Source organism: Eubalaena glacialis, chromosome 2 (genome assembly GCF_028564815.1).
Source record: "Eubalaena glacialis isolate mEubGla1 chromosome 2, mEubGla1.1.hap2.+ XY, whole genome shotgun sequence".
NCBI lineage: Eukaryota > Metazoa > Chordata > Mammalia > Artiodactyla > Balaenidae > Eubalaena > Eubalaena glacialis.
In genome coordinates, this window is record NC_083717.1 from 140,886,339 (window position 1) to 140,908,514 (window position 22,176).

Genomic DNA, 22,176 nt, shown 5'->3' on the forward strand with positions numbered 1-22,176 from the left:
CAAAGCAGGAATGCATTCTGAAAATAGGCCAGGTTATTTATATTTTACAGATAACAGTCGGGAGTTTAGAATGTGCAATGTCACTTTTATTTACAGGATCTACTCAAGCTTTCACCAGGAAGGAAATATGGGGCAGTAAAAGAGTCCATTTTCTTACACCTCAAGTCATGGTAAATGATCTTTCTAGAGGAGCTTGTCCTGCTGCTGAAATAAAGTGTCTAGTTATTGATGAAGCTCATAAAGCTCTTGGAAATTATGCTTATTGCCAGGTAATTTTGTTAAAAAGTATTTTATAGTGTAAATACATTGATGGAGAGCATTTTGGGGAATAATTAATAATGATGGAAGTTACTGATCGTATTACTATGAAAAGCCTTATATCTATTATCTCAACAGATGGTGATAGGAAATACTCTCCTTCATTCAAATCAGTGTCTCTGCTGTTGTTTGTTTTTTAAATTTTAACAAGACTATTAGTGTCAGATGTAGATGATGAGAGTCTCGTTGAGGCAGTGATCTACTACTATATAGTGGTAGGTAGTTAAAACAATAATAGGTGGTGATACTAGGGAGAGGGTATAGAGTAAGAGTAGAGGAAAAGTTTGTTTCATTTAGTGCAAAGAGATGAATTTCACTGCCAGTTTGTGATTTTGTAAAGCAGTTTCCTTGGGGACTTTTAAATATTATTATATCTCTGTATTATCTTCTCCAGAATTGTCATCTAGAGTTGATCTCAGCCAGGAAATATATATATTTTTCCATTTATTCATATTTTTCCAAGTTAAATTAATACCCAGTGTGTTAACGTTTCTGCTTGAAAGGAGCATTTTAAAAATTTTATTCTAACTCTATGGAATTCATTTTGTACACTTATCTTATATTTAGCAACTTTTTTTTTTTTTTTTTGGCTGTGCTGCACGCCTTGCAGGATCTCAGTTCCCCGACCAGGGATTGAAGCCAGACCATGGCAGTGAAAGCCCAGAATCCTAACCACTAGGCACCAGAGAACTCCCCTTAGCAACTTTATTTTATTTTCAAAAAATTTCTACACGTTAGGTGATTTTTTTTTTTTTAACTACAAGGCTTATGCTTTCACTGAGTACAATGAGACATGACTGACTTCTTTAATATCTAAATAGCACTAAGAGTTTATACTACACTGAATATTCCAGATATAGTTTCCAACAGGCACACAGCTTGTTGAAGACTGTAGCTTCCTGGGTTACAAACACAACACCACTTCTATAAAATGCTTGAGAATCCCTCCTGGAAAAAAAGTAATGTATCAGGGACATTTTGTCTTGTATCAGTTTTTAATTAGGACGATTGTTCTCAAGTATCCATTAAGTATAATGTTCTGGTTTTTTTTTGGCCGTGCCTCATGGGTTGTGGCTTGTGGGATCTTAGTGCCCCGACCAGGGATTAAACCTGGGCCCTTGGCAGTGAAAGCACAGAGTCCTAACCACTGGACTGCCAGGGAATTCCCTATAATGTTCTATCTTTAAATGTATTCTGTATCATGTTTTAAAAAACTCCATAAATAATATTTTTTGAATATTAATCAATATTCAGTTTGAGTCTCATTGAATTCATCTTTGACATGGGTTGAAATCAGAGCAGTTTTAAGATAATCTAGTTTTAGTACCATTTGCAATAGCAAGACATGGAAGCAACCCAAATGTGCATCAACAGATGATTGGATTAAAAAGATGTGGCGCATCTATATATATATATATAACACACACACACACTGGAATATTAGCCATAAAGAGTGAAATATTGTCATTTGCCACTCAGTGAAATAAGTCAAACAGAGAAGTACAAATACTATATGATATCACTTATATGTGGAATCTAAAAAGATAATACAAATGAATGTATATACAAAACAGAAACAGACTCACAGACATAGAGCACAAACTTGTAGTTACCAAAGGGGAGAGGAAAGGGGGGAGGGACAAATTAGGGTATGGGATTAACAGATACAAACTACTATATGTAAAATAGATAAGCAACAAGGATTTACTGTAGAGCACTGGGAATTATGCCCATTATCTTGTAATAATCTATAATGTTATATAATATGCAAAAATACTGAATCACTATGCTGTACACCTGAAACTAAGACAGTATTGTAAATCAACTATACTTCAATTAAAAAAAAATAATCTGCTTTTAGTTTCCTACATCTAATGTGGAACTATGGGATACTAAGAGCTGTTCCTGTGACTCAGTTTACTTAGGGGTCCTTTTTCCTTGTACTGGGGCATATGGGAATCTGGCAAATTATCCAGTATTGATTATACCAGAAGTGGATGTTGAGTTGAAATTGTAAAGCCTAGAGTGATGCTTTGGTACCCCTTGGAAAATGTTTTAGGATTTAAAAGGGAATTTAGATTTTAAAAATTACCCCAAATTAGCCTTATTCTTTTTTTTTTTTAAATTAATTAATTAAATAATTTTATTTTTGGCTGTGTTGGGTCTTCGTTTCTGTGTGAGGCTTTCTCTAGTTGCAGCAAGCGGGGGCCACTCTTCATCGCGGTGCGCGGGCCTCTCACTATCGCGGCCTCTGTTGTTGCGGAGCACAGGCTCCAGACGCGCAGGCTCAGTAGTTGTGGCTCACGGGCCTAGTTGCTCCGCGGCATGTGGGATCTTCCCAGAGCAGGGCTCGAACCCGTGTCCCCTGCATTGGCAGGCAGATTCTCAACCACTGCGCCACCAGGGAAGCCCCAGCCTTATTCTTTTATGAATAAACTTAATTTAAAAATTGTGAGCTTTCCACATGAAATCTAACTTCTTTAAAATCTTTCCTAAAACAAACTTTTTTCATTTCAAATCTAATTTCACATTTGTATTTAATTTTTTAAAAATTAATTAATTAATTTATTTTTGGCTGTGTTGGGTCTTTATTGCTGCGCGTGGGCTTTCTCTAGTTGCGGCGAGCGGGGGCTACTCTTCTTTGCGGTGTGAGGGTTTCTCATTGCGGTGGCTTCTCTTGTTACGGAGCGCGGGCTCTAGGCTCGCGGTCTTCAGTAGTTGTGGCACGTGGGCTCAGTAGTTGTGGCTCACAGGCTCTAGAGCACAGGCTCAGCAGTTGTGGCGCACGGGCTTAGTTGCTCCGCGGCATGAGGGATCTTCCCGGACCAGGGGTCGAACCCGTGTTCCCTGCATTGGCAGGCGGATTCTTAACCGCTGCGCCACCAGGAAAGTCCATGTATTTAATTTTTTTTCTAGTTTTGTGTTATGATTTATCTTAATCTGGCAAGTGTGCATATGGATATAGCTGTAAGCCTAGACTGTGGCCCAAGCAATGGAGAATAAACTTGATCTTTTTCTACCATTTGCTCTTGAATTAGCCCTTTGAATATTTTGATTTGCCTCAGTATAGGCCTTGATGTGGTAGCTTTATGTATAGAAGAAACCCTAAAGTGTTTTTGATTGGGATAGAGTATAAACCTAAATCATTTGCTCTTCAGATAACATGATAGTTCCATCTGCCAGCCCATCAATACTCTAAATAAGGAACAATGATAGTGGATCAGATATAATACCTTGTTTAACAGAATCATTTTTATTTTTGTATTGGGCAGATGAAACTAAAGAATTGTTGTTTTTTTTTTTAAGGTTGTAAGAGAACTAGTCAAATATACAAATCACTTTAGAATCTTGGCTCTTAGTGCCACACCAGGGAGTGATATAAAGGTAAGTAAAATTTATTAATGTTTAAGAAAATAAGAACTTTTGTATGTGACCAGATCAGTTTTCCATTCTAGTATTTAGTTTAACATCAGGAGTACAGCATTTCATATAAGATGCCTACCTTTTCTTCTATGGTTGTAGGAGACTATCTACATTAGAGTCTTCAGACTTAAGTGTGGCAAAGAATCACCTAAAGCTGTTGTTTAAATACTGTTTTATTTTGAAATGACTTTAGACTTCCAGAAAATTTGAAAAAATTAAAGTCTCTGTATATTCTTCACTCAGCTTCCCCTGTTAACATATTACATAACCATAGTAAAATTATCAAAACCAGGAAATTAACATTGGTACAGTACTAGTAACTGATCTACAAATCTTATTTGACTATTGCCAGTTTTCCCACCAGGGTGCTTTCCTGCTCTGGGGTCCAGTCTGTGATCCCACATTGCATTTAGTTGTCACGTCTCCTCAGTACCTTCCAGTCTGTGACAGTTCTCATTCTTTTCTTGTCTTCCATGACCTTGATGCTTTTGAAGAGTAGGTGCCAGTTATTTTGTAGAATATCCCTCAATTTGGCATTGTCTGATGTTTTCTTATGATTGGAGTGAGGTTATGTATGCATTTTGGGCAAGAATACCCCAGAAGTGATGCTGTACCTTTCTTAGTGCATTGTATCTGAGAATACATGATGATTTGTCTTATTACTGGTGCTGTTCATTTTGACTTGGTTCAGATGATGACTTTCTGGTTTCTGCATTGTAAAACTACTGTTTTTCCCTTTTTAATTAAGTCTGTTGTGGGGGAGATACTATGAGACTATGTAAATATTCTGTTTTAGCATCCAGTGATGGTTCTTGCTTGAAACAATTATTTCTGTGCTGTTTGCCGAATCATTATTTCCTCTTTCCCTCATTTCTTTTACATTTTAAAATTTGAATTCTTCTGTTGTGAAAAGCTGTCTTCTCTCCTCATTTATTTTTAATTCAGGTCTTTACATCAATATGGACTAATGGATATATATATATATATTATGGGCTACAATCCAATACTATCATTAATAATTTTGATTGTTCTAGATTGGGCCATTGAGAGTGCCTTGAAGATGGCTCCTGTGTCCTTTAGAATGCACTTTTGTTTGTTTGTGTGTTTGTTTTGAACACTTCCTAACTTATTGGCATCACAAGATATTTTATGCTCATTTAGTATTTTTCCTGTCCCTACTATGGAATCCACCATTTCTCCAGGGAGCTCAGGTTTCCTTTATTGGAGGATGGTAAAAAGTTTTGAGCCCTATCCCATGCAGATTTTGGGCCTTATCCCAGACATTCTAATTTAGTAGCTCTGAATGGTCTTCTGTGTTAGGTTCTGGATAATTTCAAAGGTAGTTTTCATTTCTGCCAAGCCATAGACTTTTTTCTTTCTGTCCATAGCCTCGATTAGTTTTAGAAATTTCTATCCTATCATTTCTGCCCAACCTTGTTTAAACATGCTTGATTGTTTTTAGTCATCAAGTCTCTGCTTAAATATCACCTCTTCAGAAAAATTCACTCTTAAGCTATGAAAAGTCAACTCTTCCTATCTTGTTATTTTCTTCTTAATATCTATCACAATCTGTCATTCTTTTGCTTATTCATTTATTTGTTGTCTTTTTGCTCCACTAAAATAGTACCTACATGAATGTAGGGATTATGTCTATCTTGGTTATACCTCTATCACCAATTCAATACCTGGCATATGGGAATTACTCAAATATTTCTTGAATGAATGAATGATTAAAAATACTAAAGCCTGGGACTTCCCTGGCGGTCCAGTGGTTAAGACTCCGTGCTACGAGCACAGGGGACACGGGTTCAATCCCTGGTCGGGGAACTAAGATTCCACATGCCGTGCGGCCAAAGGAAAAAAAAATACTGAAGTCTTAGTCAATTTTATAAAATGGTCATATATTTACTCTAGAGTTTGAATGTATGTGGACATTCAGTAACTATAGTGTACTGCTGTATTGGGCACTATACTAGGTGTTGGGAATACAAAAGTGACTAAGATGTGATTCTTGCCCTAGAGGATTTTTTGTCTGAAACTAAGCCCATGAGGCTTTACTAGTTTAAAAAAAAAGAGTTCTTAATTTCTGGATACTTTCAGGATTCTTTCTCCCTCCCTCCCTCCCTCCCTCCATCCATCTATCTCTCCCTTCCTTTCTTTTTTTCATCACACCCAGTAGTACTGTGGTCTAATGGTACAGCAGTTGTTTATACCAACAGGTTTTTTGTTTTTTCTTAAATTCCCTATTTTTACAATTAAGTTCCTTTATAAGCTTCTGGTGAATGAAATTTAGCTCCAGAAATACATTCACATCATATATATTGATTTAAATGGAAAATATTCCACTCATTTATTTATTTTTATTTTTGGCCACACCCGCAGCTTGTGGGATCTTAGTTCCCGGCCAGGGATCAAACCCTCACCCTTGGCAATGAAAGCGTGGAGTCTTAACCACTGGACTGCCAGGGAATTCCCTCCACTCATTTATAATAATTGATTTAGCGTAGGACCTGTGCCCTCAGTTTCTTAACAAGTCAGTTTGTAAAGTATTCCCAAGGTACATTTGTATCTCTTAGTAGTAACAGGACTTCTGTTTTCCCCATAAAAAATCAGTGGAAAAAAGTATTTGCCAGGGCATCAGGAAATCTGGGTTTTAGTTCTGGCTCTAAAATTGACTGTTATATAATGTTTTGGGGATTTGGTTTGCTAATCTAAAACTTCTCTTTTGTCTGAGTCTTTATAAATATTGACAGGATATAACACTACCATTGGAAAACACAAAATACATTTGAGGAACTTGTTGGACATTTTATCTCTTGGATGCTTGGCATGCAAGAAAGATGTTTCAAAAGCATTTTCCCCTATTGTGCCACTCCTGATGTGCTATAATTTGTAGTTTTTAAAAATATTTAATGATATAAATTTCTAATGTTTTTTTCAAAAACTTATTGCTATTTTATTTTTGTTAGTGACAAACTAAAAAATTTAACAATATAATATATAATCATACTTAATTGATTTTCTGTAGGCTGTGCAACAGGTTATTACTAATCTACTAATTGGGCAGATAGAGATTCGTTCTGAAGATTCTCCAGATATTTTGCCATACTCTCATGAAAGACGAGTTGAAAAGCTTGTTGTTCCCCTTGGTGAAGAACTTGGAGCTATCCAAAAGGCATATATACAGGTAAGCCATTTTTATCATAATTCAGGGTTTTAATGAATGAACTGGTAATGTAATTATTTTAGTTAACAGAGTCTGACTGTGAGAATATATAGTTATAATCATTTATATAATTAATATGGTAAAAAATTCTTTGAAATGAAAATTTTCAGTATGAGTGCCATGTTTTATATGTACTGGCAAACTATTAAAGAGGAAATACAAAATGATGGACCATTTCTAAAGCCAATTATAGCCTTATGTGGTTTTGTATTTTCTTAAGTAAACCTTTTAATTGCAGTATAACCAGCCCCCCCAAACATATATGAACAGCATAGTGCATTAAATGTAAGTGTGCAGCACAGTGAATTTTCACATAGTGAACACACCCAAAACATGTATCCAGATTCAACCAGAACTTTCTTTGTAAGGAAATATATTTTCAGTATATTCCTCCCTGATCCCTTGTACAGCAGTGTTTCTCAACTGGGGACTATCTTGCCCACTTGGTGGCATTTGGCAATGTCTTGACACATGATTGATTGATTGATTGATTGATTGATTGGCTGCGTTGGGTCTTTGTTGCTGCGCGCGGGCTTTCTCTAGTTGCGGCGAGCGGGGGCCACTCTCCGTTGCGGTGCGCGGGCTTCTCATTGCAGTGGCTTGTCTTGTTGCGGAGCACGGGCTGTAGGCGTGCGGGCTTCAGCAGTTGTGGGTCGCGGGCTCTAGAGCGCAGGCTCAGTAGTTGTGGCACATGGGCTTAGTTGCTCTGCGGCATGTGAGATCTTCCCAGACCAGGGCTCGAACCCGTGTCCCCTGCATTGGAGGGCGGATTCTTAACCACTGCGCCACCAGGGAAGCCCATTGACACATTTTTGATTGTTCTAACTGGAGGGTGTGGGGAGTGGACTTGTTACTGGCATCTAGTGTATAGAGGCCAGGAATACTGCTTAACATCCTGCAATGGATAGGAGAGCCCCCCCAACAACAAAGAATTATCTGGTCCAAATGTCAATACTGTAGCTGTAAGACAACTGCTTAGGCAGTTATCACTTTCAATGGGAGAAATTTGGGGTAGCAATTGGTTTTCTAAAGTTCATAATTATTGTCACGCTAGGAGAAAACCTTGTTTTTATATCCTCATTGCTGTGGATTAAAGATGGCTACAAATTCTTTGCTACTCTTCCCATTGAGAGGCAGGATACATTTCCCCTTCCCTAGAATCTAGGCTTACCCTAGGCTGACTTTGACCAATAGAATGTGGTGAACCCTAAGTTAGCCATGGTGAGCCTCAAGTTAACCATGCTGAGGAGAAAGGAGGAGCCAGTAGATAGCTAGAACTGAGGGTGCAGACACATGGCCTCAGTTGAGCTATTTCAGCAAGCTCCCAGCTGTCTGAGACTCTAGACATCACGAGCAGAGACGAGCTGTCACTGCAATGCCCTAACAGAATTCTTTTTTATTTTTAGTATTTTGTTTTGCAATAATTTTAGACTTTTAGGAAATTTGCAAAAATAGTATAGAGAGTTCCAGTGGGGATATACTTTGAGACTATGCAAATACCCTGATTCTCAAAATATTTTGTCCACTAACTTTAGCATATAATGATGGTTCTTGCCTACAACAGTTATTCCTGTAGTATTTGCCTAATCATTGTTTCGTTTCCCTCATTTCTTTTACATTTGTTAATTTGAATTCTTCTATAATGAAGAGCTGTTTCTTCTCCCCAATTTACTTTTTCAATTCTTTATATTAATATGGATAATTATTATATTAATGGATAATTATTTTTTCCTGTGGGTTAAGTTCTATACTATCATTATTAATTTTGTTGCTTAGATTGTTCCAGCTTTGGCCATTAGGAGTTCCTTTAAGATGGCCCCTGTGTCCTTTAGACATGCACTTTTTGTTGGGGGCAGGGGGTGGTTGGGGGAGGACTAGTTCCTAACTTTCTGGTATTACAAGATATTTTATGCTCATTTAGTAGTTGTCCTGTCCCAGCCATAGAATCAACCATTTCTCCAAGGAATCCTTATTTCTTCTATGGAAGAGTTGTATTTAGAAACCAAGACATGGGCACTAGATATGTTCATTGTTACTGTGTCATCATCCCTTCTAGGCCCTCTCTGTTACTTGCTTGAATTCTTCCCTGCAGAAAAAGAATCACAAGCAAATGAAATGGTTGTTGTTTTAACCTATGATGTTTTGAAGTAGTTTGTTATTCAGGAATGAATAACCAGAAAGTTTATCTATCATTCAATCTTTAATAAGTCTTTCTTAAAGAGAAGTTTTATAGAAATATGGTTTGTTTTTTGTTTTTAAATTATTTGTAACAAAATTCTAAGTGTTAATAATTTAAGATATGGCAAAGTGTTTCTGGTAATCATCTCATAAATGCTAATACATTTGGTTATGATTAAAATCACTCCATTTATAAGAATATGAAAGTTGTAATTTGTATAATCACATATAATAATTTAATTTTATTGATTTTTTTAGAGTACTTCTTTAGGCACATGTGGTCAGCAAAGCTGATCAGCAAAGCTAGAAGAGAGGAAAGATTGAAATGTACTAAAATAGCTATATTTTAGGAAATGAAACTTAGGCAAATTACATATTGCTGTAGTAGGTCTTCATCTGGAGGTCGCTTTTTACCTTCACTATGACATCAAGCTCAGGACCTTTTGTCTGCTGTTTCCTCTGCCTGGAATGCTCTGTCTTCAGAACTTCTCAGGCTAAGCATACTTTATCATTCAGATGTCAAGTATTACCTCTTAAAAGAAACCGTCTTTGGTGGCATGAACACGTGGAGAACTGTGGGAGCCTGGATGCCCAGTTCTCCCCTGAGAGCGCCCTGCTGTCACCCATGCAGCGGTAGGCTCCGTTGCTTGCCCAACCCGGACCACTGTCTCTCCTGCTGCTTGGTACCGGAGGCAGCCCTGGCCTGGAGCGGTCCATCCCCAGCCAGGAACCTTAGTGTGGGAAACGGGATGCTCAGAGGTGGAAGGGCGCTGGCAAGGTCACAATCCAAGGGCCCGCTCCTCTGCATCCTGGGGCTGGACGAGGGATGAGGCAGGGGGTGCCTGGGCAGCACAATTGCTGCTCCTCCCCTCCACCCCCCAAAAAAAAGAAAGAAAGAAAGGAAGGGGGGAGGTAGGGAGGAAGGAAAGAAAGAAAGAAACCCTCTTTGTCCACTTATATAATAGTGACCTCCTTCCCATCAAAGACTCTACTCTACAAAGCATTACTGTGTTTTAGGTTCTTAAATGCATTATCATAATCAACATTCTCTACTTTCTTTGTTCACTTCTTTATTCCTTTCTTCCCTCTATTGAATGTAAACTTTAGGAAAGCAGAAACTTCATTTGTCTCAGCCACAATATCCCCAGCATCAGGAACAATGCTTGATATATAGTATATGCTTAATGAATATATTTTTTAAAATATCTATTTGTTTATTTATTTGGCTATGTCAAGTCTTAGTTGTGGCACGCGGGATCTTTGTTGCGGCATGCAGGATCTTTCATTATGGCGCGTGGGCTTCTCGTTGCGGCGCGGGCTCTCTAGTTGTGGCACGCAGGCTCCAGAGCACGTGGGCTCAGTAGTTGCGGCGTGCAGACTTAGTTGCCCTGCGGCATGTGGGATCCTAGTTCCCCAACCAGGGATCGAACCCGCGTCCCCTGCATTGGAAGGCAGATTCTTAACCACTGGACCACCAGGGAAGTCCCTTAATGAATATTTTTGAGAGAATGAATCAGTGAATGAAATTAAATGTACTCAAGGAATTTTGATTTAGTCATCCCTCTGCAAATATTTACCTATGTGCTAGACTTGTTCTAGGCACTGAAGATGCAACAGAGAAAAAATCAAGGCCCTCCTTTCATTGTGCTTAGTTTGGAGGGAGAGGAGGAGAGTTAAGAAATAAACAGATAAACACATATGTTCTTTTTTTTTTTTTTTAATAAATTTATTTATTTTATTTTTGGCTGCACTGGGTCTTCGTTGCTGTGCACGGGCTTTTTCTCTGGTTGCGGCGAGCAAGGGCTACTCTTCGTTGCAGTGCACCGGCTTCTCATTGCGGTGGCTTCTCTTGTTGCAGAGCACAGGCTCTAGGCCCGCGGGCTCAGTAGTTGTGGCTCGCGGCTCTAGAGCACAGGCTCAGTAGTTGTGGTGCATGGGCTTAGTTGCTCCGCGGCATGTGGGATCTTCCCGGACCAGGGCTTGAACCCATGTCCCCTGCATTGGCAGGCGGATTCTTAACTGCTGCGCACCAGGGAAGCCCAACACATATGTTCTTGAATTATCGTTGAATCTAATAATTGCTTGTGCTGACTCTCACATGGATTATCTGGAGATAATTGTCAAGTACTTTAAAATTTTATCATCTCTTCTGTGTTTACTTAAAAATTCATTTTAAGACAAACTTCATTTAATATATAATTTAATATATAAAACTATTTTAGTATGTGCAGAAATGTATTTGAAAAAGGATTTTAAAGTAAACTTAAACTAAATTTCTTTGAAATTTGCAGATTTTGGAAGCACTTGCCAGTTCTTTGATTCAGAGGAATGTTTTGATGAGAAGGGATATTCCCAATCTAACAAAATACCAGATAATTCTGGCAAGAGATCAATTTAGGAAAAACCCATCTCCAAATATTGTGGTAGGTATTTTAAAATAAATTTTGCTGATAGACTACGTTTTTACTCAGAACCAGGATGAAATGTAAATAATGATTGTTTTTTGGTATATATTAGCTCATCAAGAATTCAGGGATGGTTTATATAGTTTATAAAAACATGAAAAAGATCTAGCAGAAATACAGTTTAATGATGGGAATTAAGATAAATTTATCTTATAACTTTTAATTAAGAATTGGTCTTTTAGTTCACTTCTGTTTTGCAAAGTCAAAGGGTCATAAGAGGGTAGATTTTAACTAACTTTTAGACCCATAGCATTTAGTCTTAAATCTCCATACCGAGGTTGGATTAAGCATCACAGTAAGCTTTGTATTTTTAATCTTTATAGGAAAAAAATAGGTGGGTAGGAACATATCCATCAAGTTAGGTCCAGAGTCAAAAGAGATGCTCACAAGCATGAAAAGGCACTGAGTCATTCTTGGAACTGAGAGGGAATGCGTGTGCAAAAGAACAGAGGCAATTGAATGAAGGTATAAAGGAGACAGTGAGAAAACCAATTTGACTGAGGTAAAGGATTGAGGGAGTCAGATATGATCTAGGTTGTGACCACCTGGGAGTAGCTTTAAATGTTATACTAGAAATACGGACTTTATAGTATCTGGGAAACCACAAAGGGAATTTTCTGTGAAATTGCAGTATATTATACTAAACATTAATAAAATGTTTAAAGTTTCTGCTAGGAGTTAAAGGTTCATTAAAATTTTAAATCATAAATCTAAACCTGTTGAACTTGATCTCACTGATGAGAGTTTATGTTTTACAGAGATGTTGTTTTACCCTTTTAGGTAATTAGGGTGCCATTTTAAGGCATTTATCACTATCCTGGAAACATTTAAAATGAGTGTAACTGATATTAAATGCTACTAAAAATGTAAGGTATTAAATAATAGTCTTCATCTCTAATAAAGGAAAATAATTAAAATATATTCTCAATGGTCATTTAAAGGTATCTTATTGTATAGATATACCGACTGTATGCTCCTATAAAAGGAATATGTACTTTACTTTTCCTTGAGAGTAGTGGTTAAAAGCACAAGCACACTGGGCCAAATTTCCTAGGTTCAAATACTGGCTCTGCTACTTATCACCTACGTGAGCTTCCGCATCTGTAAAATGGGCATAACAATAGTACCTACCTCCTAGGTGTTAAGATTAAATAAGTTTGTATAAGTAGTGTGCTTATAACAGTGTCTGGTGCTCCCTGTCAGATGTTACTGTGGCAGGTATACTTGGTGTTAAATGTTAGTGTTAAACAGTTTGATTAAATATTTGTCCTGATGTCAGAAACATTTATGAGGATAGGCCCATATCTGTTTTATTTTCCCTTGTATCCCAAATGTCTAGCTCAGTGCTTGGCAAATAGTAGGTGCTTATTAAATTGTTTTGAAAGACCAAATAAATCTATATACTGCTAATAATTTACCTGCAAAGAAAAACAGCATATGATAAATATCCCCCTGTTCATTTATTCTCTTTAAAATGTAAGTTTCATGTTGAATTAAATAAAGGGGCAGATTGTATATGGAAAGTACATTGACACCTTTCCATAGCAACATCTTAGGACATTCAGTAGAACCAATAAGTTCTGCATGGAACATGTATCTTCATTTCTTTCTCTGGGTAAATTTGATACATGCTTGTTTTTTCTAGGGACTGCAACAAGGCATAATCGAGGGAGAGTTTGCTATTTGTATTAGTTTATATCATGGTTATGAATTATTGCAGCAAATGGGAATGAGATCATTATATTTCTTCCTTTGTGGAATTATGGATGGAGCTAAAGGTAAATTATATGAAATTATTTTTTAAAGTGCTGACATGTATTATTTTGGTTAACGATATGTATTGAGCAGTTTGGATTACTTAAGGTGCTTTATTTTAAAAAGCAGTGAAGGGGACTTCCTTGGTGGTCCAGTGGACTTCCTTGGTGGTCCAGTGGACTTCCTTGGTGGTCCTCCCCCATGCAGGAGGCCCGGGTTTGATCCCTGGTCAGGGAACTAGATCCCGCATGCTGCAACTAAGACCCAGCGCAGCTTAATAAATAAATAAATAAAATAAAAAGCAATGAAATAGTTATGTAACAGATTCTTTCTTTCTTTTTTCCTTCCTTCCTTCCTTTCTTTTTCTTCTTCTTCTTCTTCTTTTTTTTTTTTTTTTTTTTTTGCTTAAACAATGGACATATGTTTCTCACAGTTCTGGAGGCTGGGAAGTTCAAGATCAAGGTGCCAGCCCATGTTTCTTTGATTTTGATAAATTGCTGGAAGAAAGGAAGCCATTCATTAATACATATGTGAATGTGGAACTGGAAAAAGTTGCTGGTTTTTATTTTTAAATTTGAAAAACTTGCATTCATTGCTAAAGTTTAATTTCTTTTAAATAAATGATACATTTGATTAGTTTTGCTATTAAATTTATTGGAAAAATATTTTCTTAATTTCTGAAGGAATGACTCGGGCAAAAAAAGAACTTAGCCGAAATGAGGACTTCATGAAGCTCTATAATCATCTAGAGTGCATGTTTGCACATACACGTAGTACTTCAGCAAGTGGCATTTCTGCTATCAAAAAAGGTCTGGTTTTTCTTTTAAAATTTTATATTGTTTCCTCTTTATCAAGGTTAATTTTAAAATTATGCTCCATTGATCCACATGTCTATTTATACCTACTTATATTTCTGTAGCAATAGACCTGTTAAATGCTAAAAGATCTTATTCTTCAACTTAGGATAAATATATATTCAAGCAGTTCATAAACTTTAAATATATAATAGAAGTTAGTAGTAGTTGTTACTGGTAGTGAAAATTCTCAGAACTACCAAAAACTGATTTATAGCTTAACTAAATGTGAATTTTTCCCTTCTCTTTGCTGCTGATTCTCATTTGGAGTCTTTCTCAGAATGAAATTTTCATAAAAATTCAAAGTTTATTTTACAGTAAGGTTTGTGTGCTACCCAGGTGCTACTTACTGTTTAAATAAAAAGAAATGTTTTAACGAATCCATTTTGAAAAGGGTAATTAAAATACATTAATGTAATCGAATATGGAAAAATACAGAAAAATTTTTTGTGTTTTGTTTTTTTACAGGAGATGAAGATAAAAAGTTCTGCTATAGTCATCCAAAATTACAGAAATTAGAAGAAGTTGTAGTTGAACACTTCAAGTCATGGAATGGTAGGTCGTATTTAATAGACTCAAGGCAAGGCAAAGTTACTGAAAAAGCTAAAACTCTGACTCATTAGTTTGTGCTAACATTTCTTATGAAGAAGATGAGCTTTTAATTATTCTGGATAATGAATATAAAAAAGCTCTGAGAAATTTTGGGAGCATAGGCACCAGGGGAATGGTGGAAATGTTAAGAATAGGGTATTATGTGAAAAAGAAAAGTCAGCCTGGGGCAGTATAAGGGAAGCAGATAATAAAACAATGTATAATATAATGGTAGGGAAAAGTAAGCTAGGTGAGAAAATAGAGAGTCATGAAGGAGGCTATTTTATATAGGGTTTTAGAGCAGACCTCTTTGTAGGGTGATGTTTGAGCTGTTACCTGATGGAAGGAAGGGAGCAAGCCTTGTGGATTTCTGTAGGAGGATCATTCCTGGCAGAGGGAATAGCAGATTCAAAGGCCCTGAGGCAGTAGGGTGCTTGGTAAGATTAAGGATCAGTAAACAAACCAATTTGGCTGGAGTAGTGTAATGAGGATGAGTGGTGTAGGCAGAGGTTGGAGAGATAGCCAGGGGCCAGGTCATGTAGGGTTTGTAGGCCATGTCAAGACTTTGGATTTTATTCTGTGAATGCTTGTGATTTGTGAAACTATTACAGAGGCGTTCGGAGCAGCAGAGTGATGTGATCTGACTTATATTTTTAAAAGATCACTCTTGTAGACGTTGGCCAATTAGGAGGCTATTGTAATAGTCTAAGATGATAACAGATGATGATAGCTTATATCAAGATAGTAATACCAAGCAGCAAGGTGGTTCTGAGAAGTGGTTATAGATTCTAGATATATTTTGAAGTTGGAGCCAACAGTGTTTATTGATGGATTGGACATAGAGTATGAGAAAAAAAATCATAAGTGTAGGAGTGTGTGTGTGTGTGTGTGTTTGCAGATGATTATATGAACAAAGAGAAAACTAACAACATGGAGAAGAAAGAGCAAACATATTAGGATGCTTTTGAGACATCTAAGTTGAGATGTGTAGGCATTGGATAAGTGAATCTGGGTCTCAGAAGAATGGTCTGGGATATTTTTATCTATTTACATATATATAAATAAATTTTAGAGCTATCAGCATAAAGGCAATATTTAAAGTTTAGAGAATGGATGTGATCATATCACCAGGAATACAGTTTAGGGACAAAGGGCCGGGAATTAGTCCTGCAGAATACCAACATTTAGAGTTCAGAGGGGAAAATGCCACAAAGGAGATTGAGAAAGAAACCAGACAAGTGAATTATCAGAGATGCTGAGGGAAGAGACTATTTCAGTAGGAAGGAGTGGATAGTGTTAAATACTACTGAGAGGTGTGGTCAGATGAACTAAAAAGCATCCACTGAGTTTGGCAATATAAAGTTATTGATGACCTTGGTAGAGCAGCTTTAATGGAATGAAGATAGAAAGGCAGGCTGCGGCCTGTTGAAGGAGATAGGCTTTGCACTGAAAATAGCTATTGATCTGCAGTTGGTCAGATGTAGAGTCTTGATGCTATGCTGATTCAAAGGAGGTTTATCTGGAATAATTTTCCTTGCAACAGCAGCTGCTTCTTTTTCCTTATGTATTAGACATTAACTTTATATGTATTAAGTCATTTAATTCATAAGGTTGTTATGAAGACTAAATGAGTTCATATATAAAACGCTTAGTGTAGTCTCTGGCACACACATGATGATTAACATAATATAAATCATGTTTAAGAAAGAAGGATTGTCAAAGTCCCATGCAAGGTTAAAAAACAAAAGAAAGCAAATAACAAAATACACAACTTGCAATTATTAACCAATTGCTATATGCAAGTCTACATACTTTATATTTACTGTTTCATTTAATCATCACCTCAATCCATTTTAGATATTAAGAAACTAAAGTTTAAAGAGATTAAATGACTACCATGGTCACACATCGCCCAGAGACTAAGTGGTCCAGCCTCAAAGTCATGTTTTTATTTATGCATTCTACTCCTCCCAAGCACAGAGACATTGGGAGCAGCTTTGTGATTGACTGTTGGGTATATTCTTCAGTTTCCTTGGAGAATTTGAACATATCAATAATTCGGGGACAGAATACCAATGGCCTGGATTAAGACAGTGCCTTTAGTGAGCAGAAAGGAAAGGGAAGATATACAAAATCAGTGAGAGCTCTGCAGTCCTGTGCTTCTGATTTAGAAGGTAAAGGGGAATAACAGGCATCATGCATGAATTGAAGGACTGGTCAAAAGGTAATTTTTATTTGGTTTGTTTAGGTTTTTATTTTATGACAGCCAATGAGAGATAAGGAGCCAGGTTTATTAAGATGACTAGAAAAGGTAGGAGGAAAACCAGCAAAGTTGTTTAAGATGCCTTAAATTATTTTTTTGAAAGAATTGTCACTCACTAGTATATAGTTTCAGGTTTGTCTTTTGAATTAGTTCTCATCTAAATGCTTTTATAAAAGTTGTAATTAAAGTATTTTTGTTATATAGCTCAAAAGACATCTGACAAGAAATGTGATGAGACCAGAGTTATGATCTTCTCTTCATTTCGAGATAGTGTTCAAGAAATTGCAGAAATGCTTTTACAGCATCAGCCAATTATTAGAGTAATGACTTTTGTTGGCCATGCCTCAGGGAAAAGCATGAAGGGTTTTACCCAGAAGGAGCAACTGGAGGTAATTATTTTTGGAGATGATGAATATAAAAGTAAAATTGATTAGCTTTGCACTTATGCCTTTTTTTGTTTTAACTCACTGGTCAGTTGGCTACATCTTAAAGATAATTTTGTAGTAAATATATAAATAAAACTAGGCATATTTTGAAAGACCAAAAAAAAGTGGGTTTTTTTGGGATTTTGAAATGTTGTTTTAAAAGTATAATGGTTAAGCAGAAAGGCTCTGGATTCATATTATGTAGGTTGGAATCCTGGTTCTTCCACTTATAAGTTTCTTTACTTCCTGTGCCTCAGTTTTCCTTATCTGTAAACATACCCTGTAGAGCTATTGTAAGCATTAAATGAAATCGTACTGTAGAGCCTTCAAGAAATGTTTACTATTTATTTATCTTAAGTCACTTTAGTTATTTATTCCAAACAAATAATAAGCTTACACTTTTTTCTGTTATCTAAAAATCTTAACTTAAAAATATGGTCAGAGGAAACCATGGTGGTATTTAAGGTAGCTGTATGCTCTGAATATTGGTCATAAATTTTTGAGTGCTATGATGTTTTTGGGGAAATTTTAGACTATAGATTTTTATAAGCTGTATACAGGCTTTTTCAGGTTAGCTATAGGTCTACACTTGAGTAGCCTCTGACAGTTAGGTATGTCTTTAATGTCTAAATCATTTTGAAAGATCCTTTCTTGATTCTGTCAACATTAATAGATGAGGACTCCTATTATTAAATACTTCTTATACCAGTCCCCACTGTACTCAAAAGAGTCTGTTTAAGCAAACTGGATCTGGTGGAGAGAGTCTAGGAGGTTTTCCTGAGTCCGAATGTAACACTTTTCCCTATCTCAAGTCTAATAAGTACTCTAAAGGGTTCAGGCATCTAGTGGGTGATTATTACTAACATTAATAATCACGCTAGTGATTAGTAATATCTGTGTGAAAAATGAAGTGAATTTCTACCTAGGAAGTCAAGCATTTTGAAATACCCATAGTCCCCAACCTGGTCTCTGACCAACTTCATTATTACCCAGAGTCATTTCCTGGGTTTGTCAGGTACCATAAGAAACCTTATAGATTTTATTGACTTTGTCTTTTACTCACTTTTATCAATAATATTTTTATGTAGGCCAGGGTAACAATCCTTTTTATTACTCCTATACATAATTGCTTTCATAACAGCAGTTTCATTCTGAAATAAGCTTTCAAGCAAATAGTTGTAATTGAATTATTCATTTATCTAGAAACAAGTGATGAAGTCACAGAGGAAGTTGGGGGCCAGATTGTTTAGGACCTTACATTTCCATTTTAATGACTTTGGCTTTTACTCTGAGTAAGGTGAGAAGACCTTGGAGAATTTGGAGCAGAGGAGGGTCATGTCCTGATTGATATTTTAAAAGAATCACACTGGCTGCTGTCTTAAGAATAAACTATAGGGGCTAAGGGTGGAAATAGGAAGACCAATTGGAAAACTTATTACAATAATTCAAGCTAAAGATGATGGTGGCTTGGACTAAGGTGGTAGCAGGTTGTGAGAAATGATTGGATTCTGGATATATTTTGAAGGTCAAGCTGACAGGATTTGTTGACAAATTAGAGCGGGATATGAGATAAAGGAGTGTGAAGGCTGACTCCAAGGTTTTTGGCCTGAGCAACTGAAAAGAGTGGCTATTAACTAAGGTGGATAAGACTGCAGGAAAGGCAAGTTTTGTAGAGAATATTAGCTTGGTTTTGGACAAATTAACTTTGGCATGCCTATGAGATTAGTGGTTTTCAAACTGTCAAAACTGATGGAGGACCAGTTTATTTCCATTCAATACATCAATGGATGTGTTGGATGTACATTCAATACATCCATTGTCGGTGCTCCCAAGCCTTGGTGCCTCGTGGATTTATGCATGTGACAGTGAAAATAAATTAAAACACCCGTGAGACGGAACCTAAGAAGAACGGCCTGCAGGTATTGAGGCGGGGCAGTGGGCTCATCTGCCTGCGGCCGAGGCGCCGGGTTTGAGGATGCCCGGCAGCTTGTCAGAGCTTTGAACATTACAACAAAAATGAATTACTGGAAAAATAAGCTTAATGAAAAACAAAGTTCATGTCTAAATTTTTTTTTTTTTTTTTTAGAGTCAACAGATGGGGACTACTCTGTCAAATTTCTAAACTCTTACTCTTAGTTTTTGTAGTCTTGTCAGCTGGTAGTAAACAGTTTGTGAACCAGTACCGGCACCAGTAATAAATACTTCATGGATTGTACTTTGAGTTACACTGTTTTAAACATCAAGTAGCGATGTTAAGTAAACAATTGAATATATGTCTTGACTTCGTGGGTTCATGGAAATATATATTTGGGAATCATCATCATGTAGATGAGACTGGATTGAATGAAGACAGAGAAGATGTCCATAGACTGAGTCCTGGGGAATCAGAATAAGTGGCTAGTGAAATAGGAGAAAGACCAGGAGAGTGTGGTATCTCTTGGAGGAGGACGTGATTAAATGTATAAATGCTGCTGGTGGGTCATATAAGATGATAACTGGGAACTGACTATTGGAATAAGAGAGGAGAAGGCAAATGACCTTGAAAAGAACATTTTCAGTGGAATGGTGGGACAAGCCACCATTGAGAAGAGCTGGAGATAGCAAGTATACAAGTCTTTCAAGGATTATTACTAAAAGGAGCACAGAGATGGAAGTAGTTTTTTGTTTGTTTGTTTTATGTTGAGATACATAATAGTATGCTTGTATGCTGATAGGAATGACCAGTTGAGAAAGAAAAATTGATGATAGAGCAGAGAGAAGAGTATTGCTGGAATGATATTTGAGTAGTTAAGGGAAAAGGATGGGATCTAGTATAAAACTATGGGGGGTGACCTCAGTTAAGAACACGGATAGTTTGTCCAAAACAATAGGAGGGGAAGGTAAACTATGCAGGCACAGGTAGAGGTGGGTATGTACATGTGGCAGTGATACCTTGCGGAAGGTCTTTTTTGATTGCTCAGTTTTTGTCATGTCACCAACTGAGAGTGAGGATGGGGAGGAAATGTTGGAAGTTTGGTGAGAGAGGAGTGAGGAGGAGAATGGGGAGAGTGAATGGATTAGGGAAATATGAGATGATTTTCAGATAGCACTAAGGACTCACTCAAGGTGAGATATTATGAGTTTAAACCAGTCAGCATGGTTGGTGTTTTCCTTCAGCCACATTCAACTGTGTAAATACAGACCCAGTGGAAAGTGGGATATAATCAGTGTTGCAGTTTAGTTAGGAAAATGGAGGAGAGAGAAGCAAGCGAGTGGGTTGTAAGCTAGAGTGTAGTGTAAGCAGCAAAAAAAAGGTAGGATCAGTAGATTATAAGTCCTGGTGGAAGTTACTTAATCACTTATTCCTTTCTTTGATTAATTAAACAACTTCTGGTTCATATTTATTTTTCAAACTCTAGGGAAATTAATATCAATCCTAGGCAAATAAATAACAATTTAGCTTATACCTGCTACTAAAAAGAAAGTTCTTTGACATCCTTTATTAATTTATTAATTATTTATATTAAAGAATTATTTTTTTTACAACTCTAGCTCTGTGGGCTTTTTTTTTTTTTGATCTGGACAAAAAGGACATCTGTTTTAAGTTACATACAGGTAATGTTAGGTCAGTCTTTCCTTGGCTTAATGTCATTACAGATTCCAAAGGGAAATGAATTATTCTTAACTTTTAATTATGACCATTGGTTCTCCCTGTATTCTGTTTTTCCAAATTGAAGGAAAACTCTTTGACTAGTGTTACTGGAAAGGTTTCTAAGAGGATTTAACATGATAAATTTATATTTATTATCCTACTTTTAAAGTGGTTGTTTTAAACAAAAGAACTAGCTTAAGGATTAAGATAATAGGTTTCTAGAGTCAGAGAGACCTAGGTTTAAATGCTGATGATTATTATTACTTATAGAATAGTAGAATGTTTGAGCTTGAAACGACTTTATGGTCTTTTGTCATGGGTCCATAGCTATGTCTATACTTTGATAGAGTTCATATTTCCTTTTTGTGTATACTCCCCTAATATTTTCTCCTGAAATTTACTTTTTAGATACGAGGTCTGATAACTGTCCTTCATACTAGCCATTTTGTTCAGGCATTCTTACATTTTAATAGGCATTTATAAAGGTATTAGTCAAAAGCATGACTGATTCCTCTGGAATACCATCATTTAATTTTTATTTCTATTCTCTATCTATCTATTGACCATGATCTTATTTAATTACCACCACTACTACTATTCCACCATCCATAAACCTGCAACACTGATGTGGGTGTATATATGTGTGTGTGTGTGTGTGTGTGTGTGTGTGTATGTAAATGAGGAAACAGGCTCAGAGCAGTTGAGAACTAAGTTTATAAGGCTTAAGGAAACTTTTCAAAATATTTGTTGACTTTTTCATTAACTCATTGTCATGCTAATGTAGTTTCATTAACTTGATCAGAGAGAAATCCTGGTGAAGGGGAGAAAAATTTTTCCTCTACCCTTACGAGTTCTTAGCTGAGACCTCTGTAATAAAAGATTAACAAGAGAAAAACAAACAGAAGCTTATTAACATGTATACCTCATGTATGCATAGGAGATACTGAGGGAAAAATGAGTAACTCCCTGAAGTGGCTTAGAATACAGATTTAAATATCATCTTATGGGGAAAGAGAAGGGGGGGTGCACAGGGGAGAGTAAATGATT

The 22,176-nt window shown here is 36.6% G+C and overlaps 1 protein-coding gene across 2 annotated transcripts in view; it reads left to right on the forward strand.

Moving 5' to 3' along the window:
* Positions 1 to 22,176, forward strand: part of FANCM (FA complementation group M) — a 53,832-nt gene that overhangs the window by 1,049 nt on the left and 30,607 nt on the right. Inside the window, exons 2-9 of one of the 2 annotated variants that reach the window (XM_061182498.1) lie at positions 97 to 269; positions 3,625 to 3,702; positions 6,770 to 6,928; positions 11,437 to 11,568; positions 13,256 to 13,388; positions 14,049 to 14,174; positions 14,688 to 14,774; positions 17,278 to 17,462. In XM_061182498.1, the coding sequence (XP_061038481.1) occupies positions 97 to 269; positions 3,625 to 3,702; positions 6,770 to 6,928; positions 11,437 to 11,568; positions 13,256 to 13,388; positions 14,049 to 14,174; positions 14,688 to 14,774; positions 17,278 to 17,462 (1,073 nt within the window). The remainder of the gene's footprint in view (positions 1 to 96; positions 270 to 3,624; positions 3,703 to 6,769; positions 6,929 to 11,436; positions 11,569 to 13,255; positions 13,389 to 14,048; positions 14,175 to 14,687; positions 14,775 to 17,277; positions 17,463 to 22,176) is intronic. The other variant, XM_061182499.1, reaches the window with a different exon arrangement.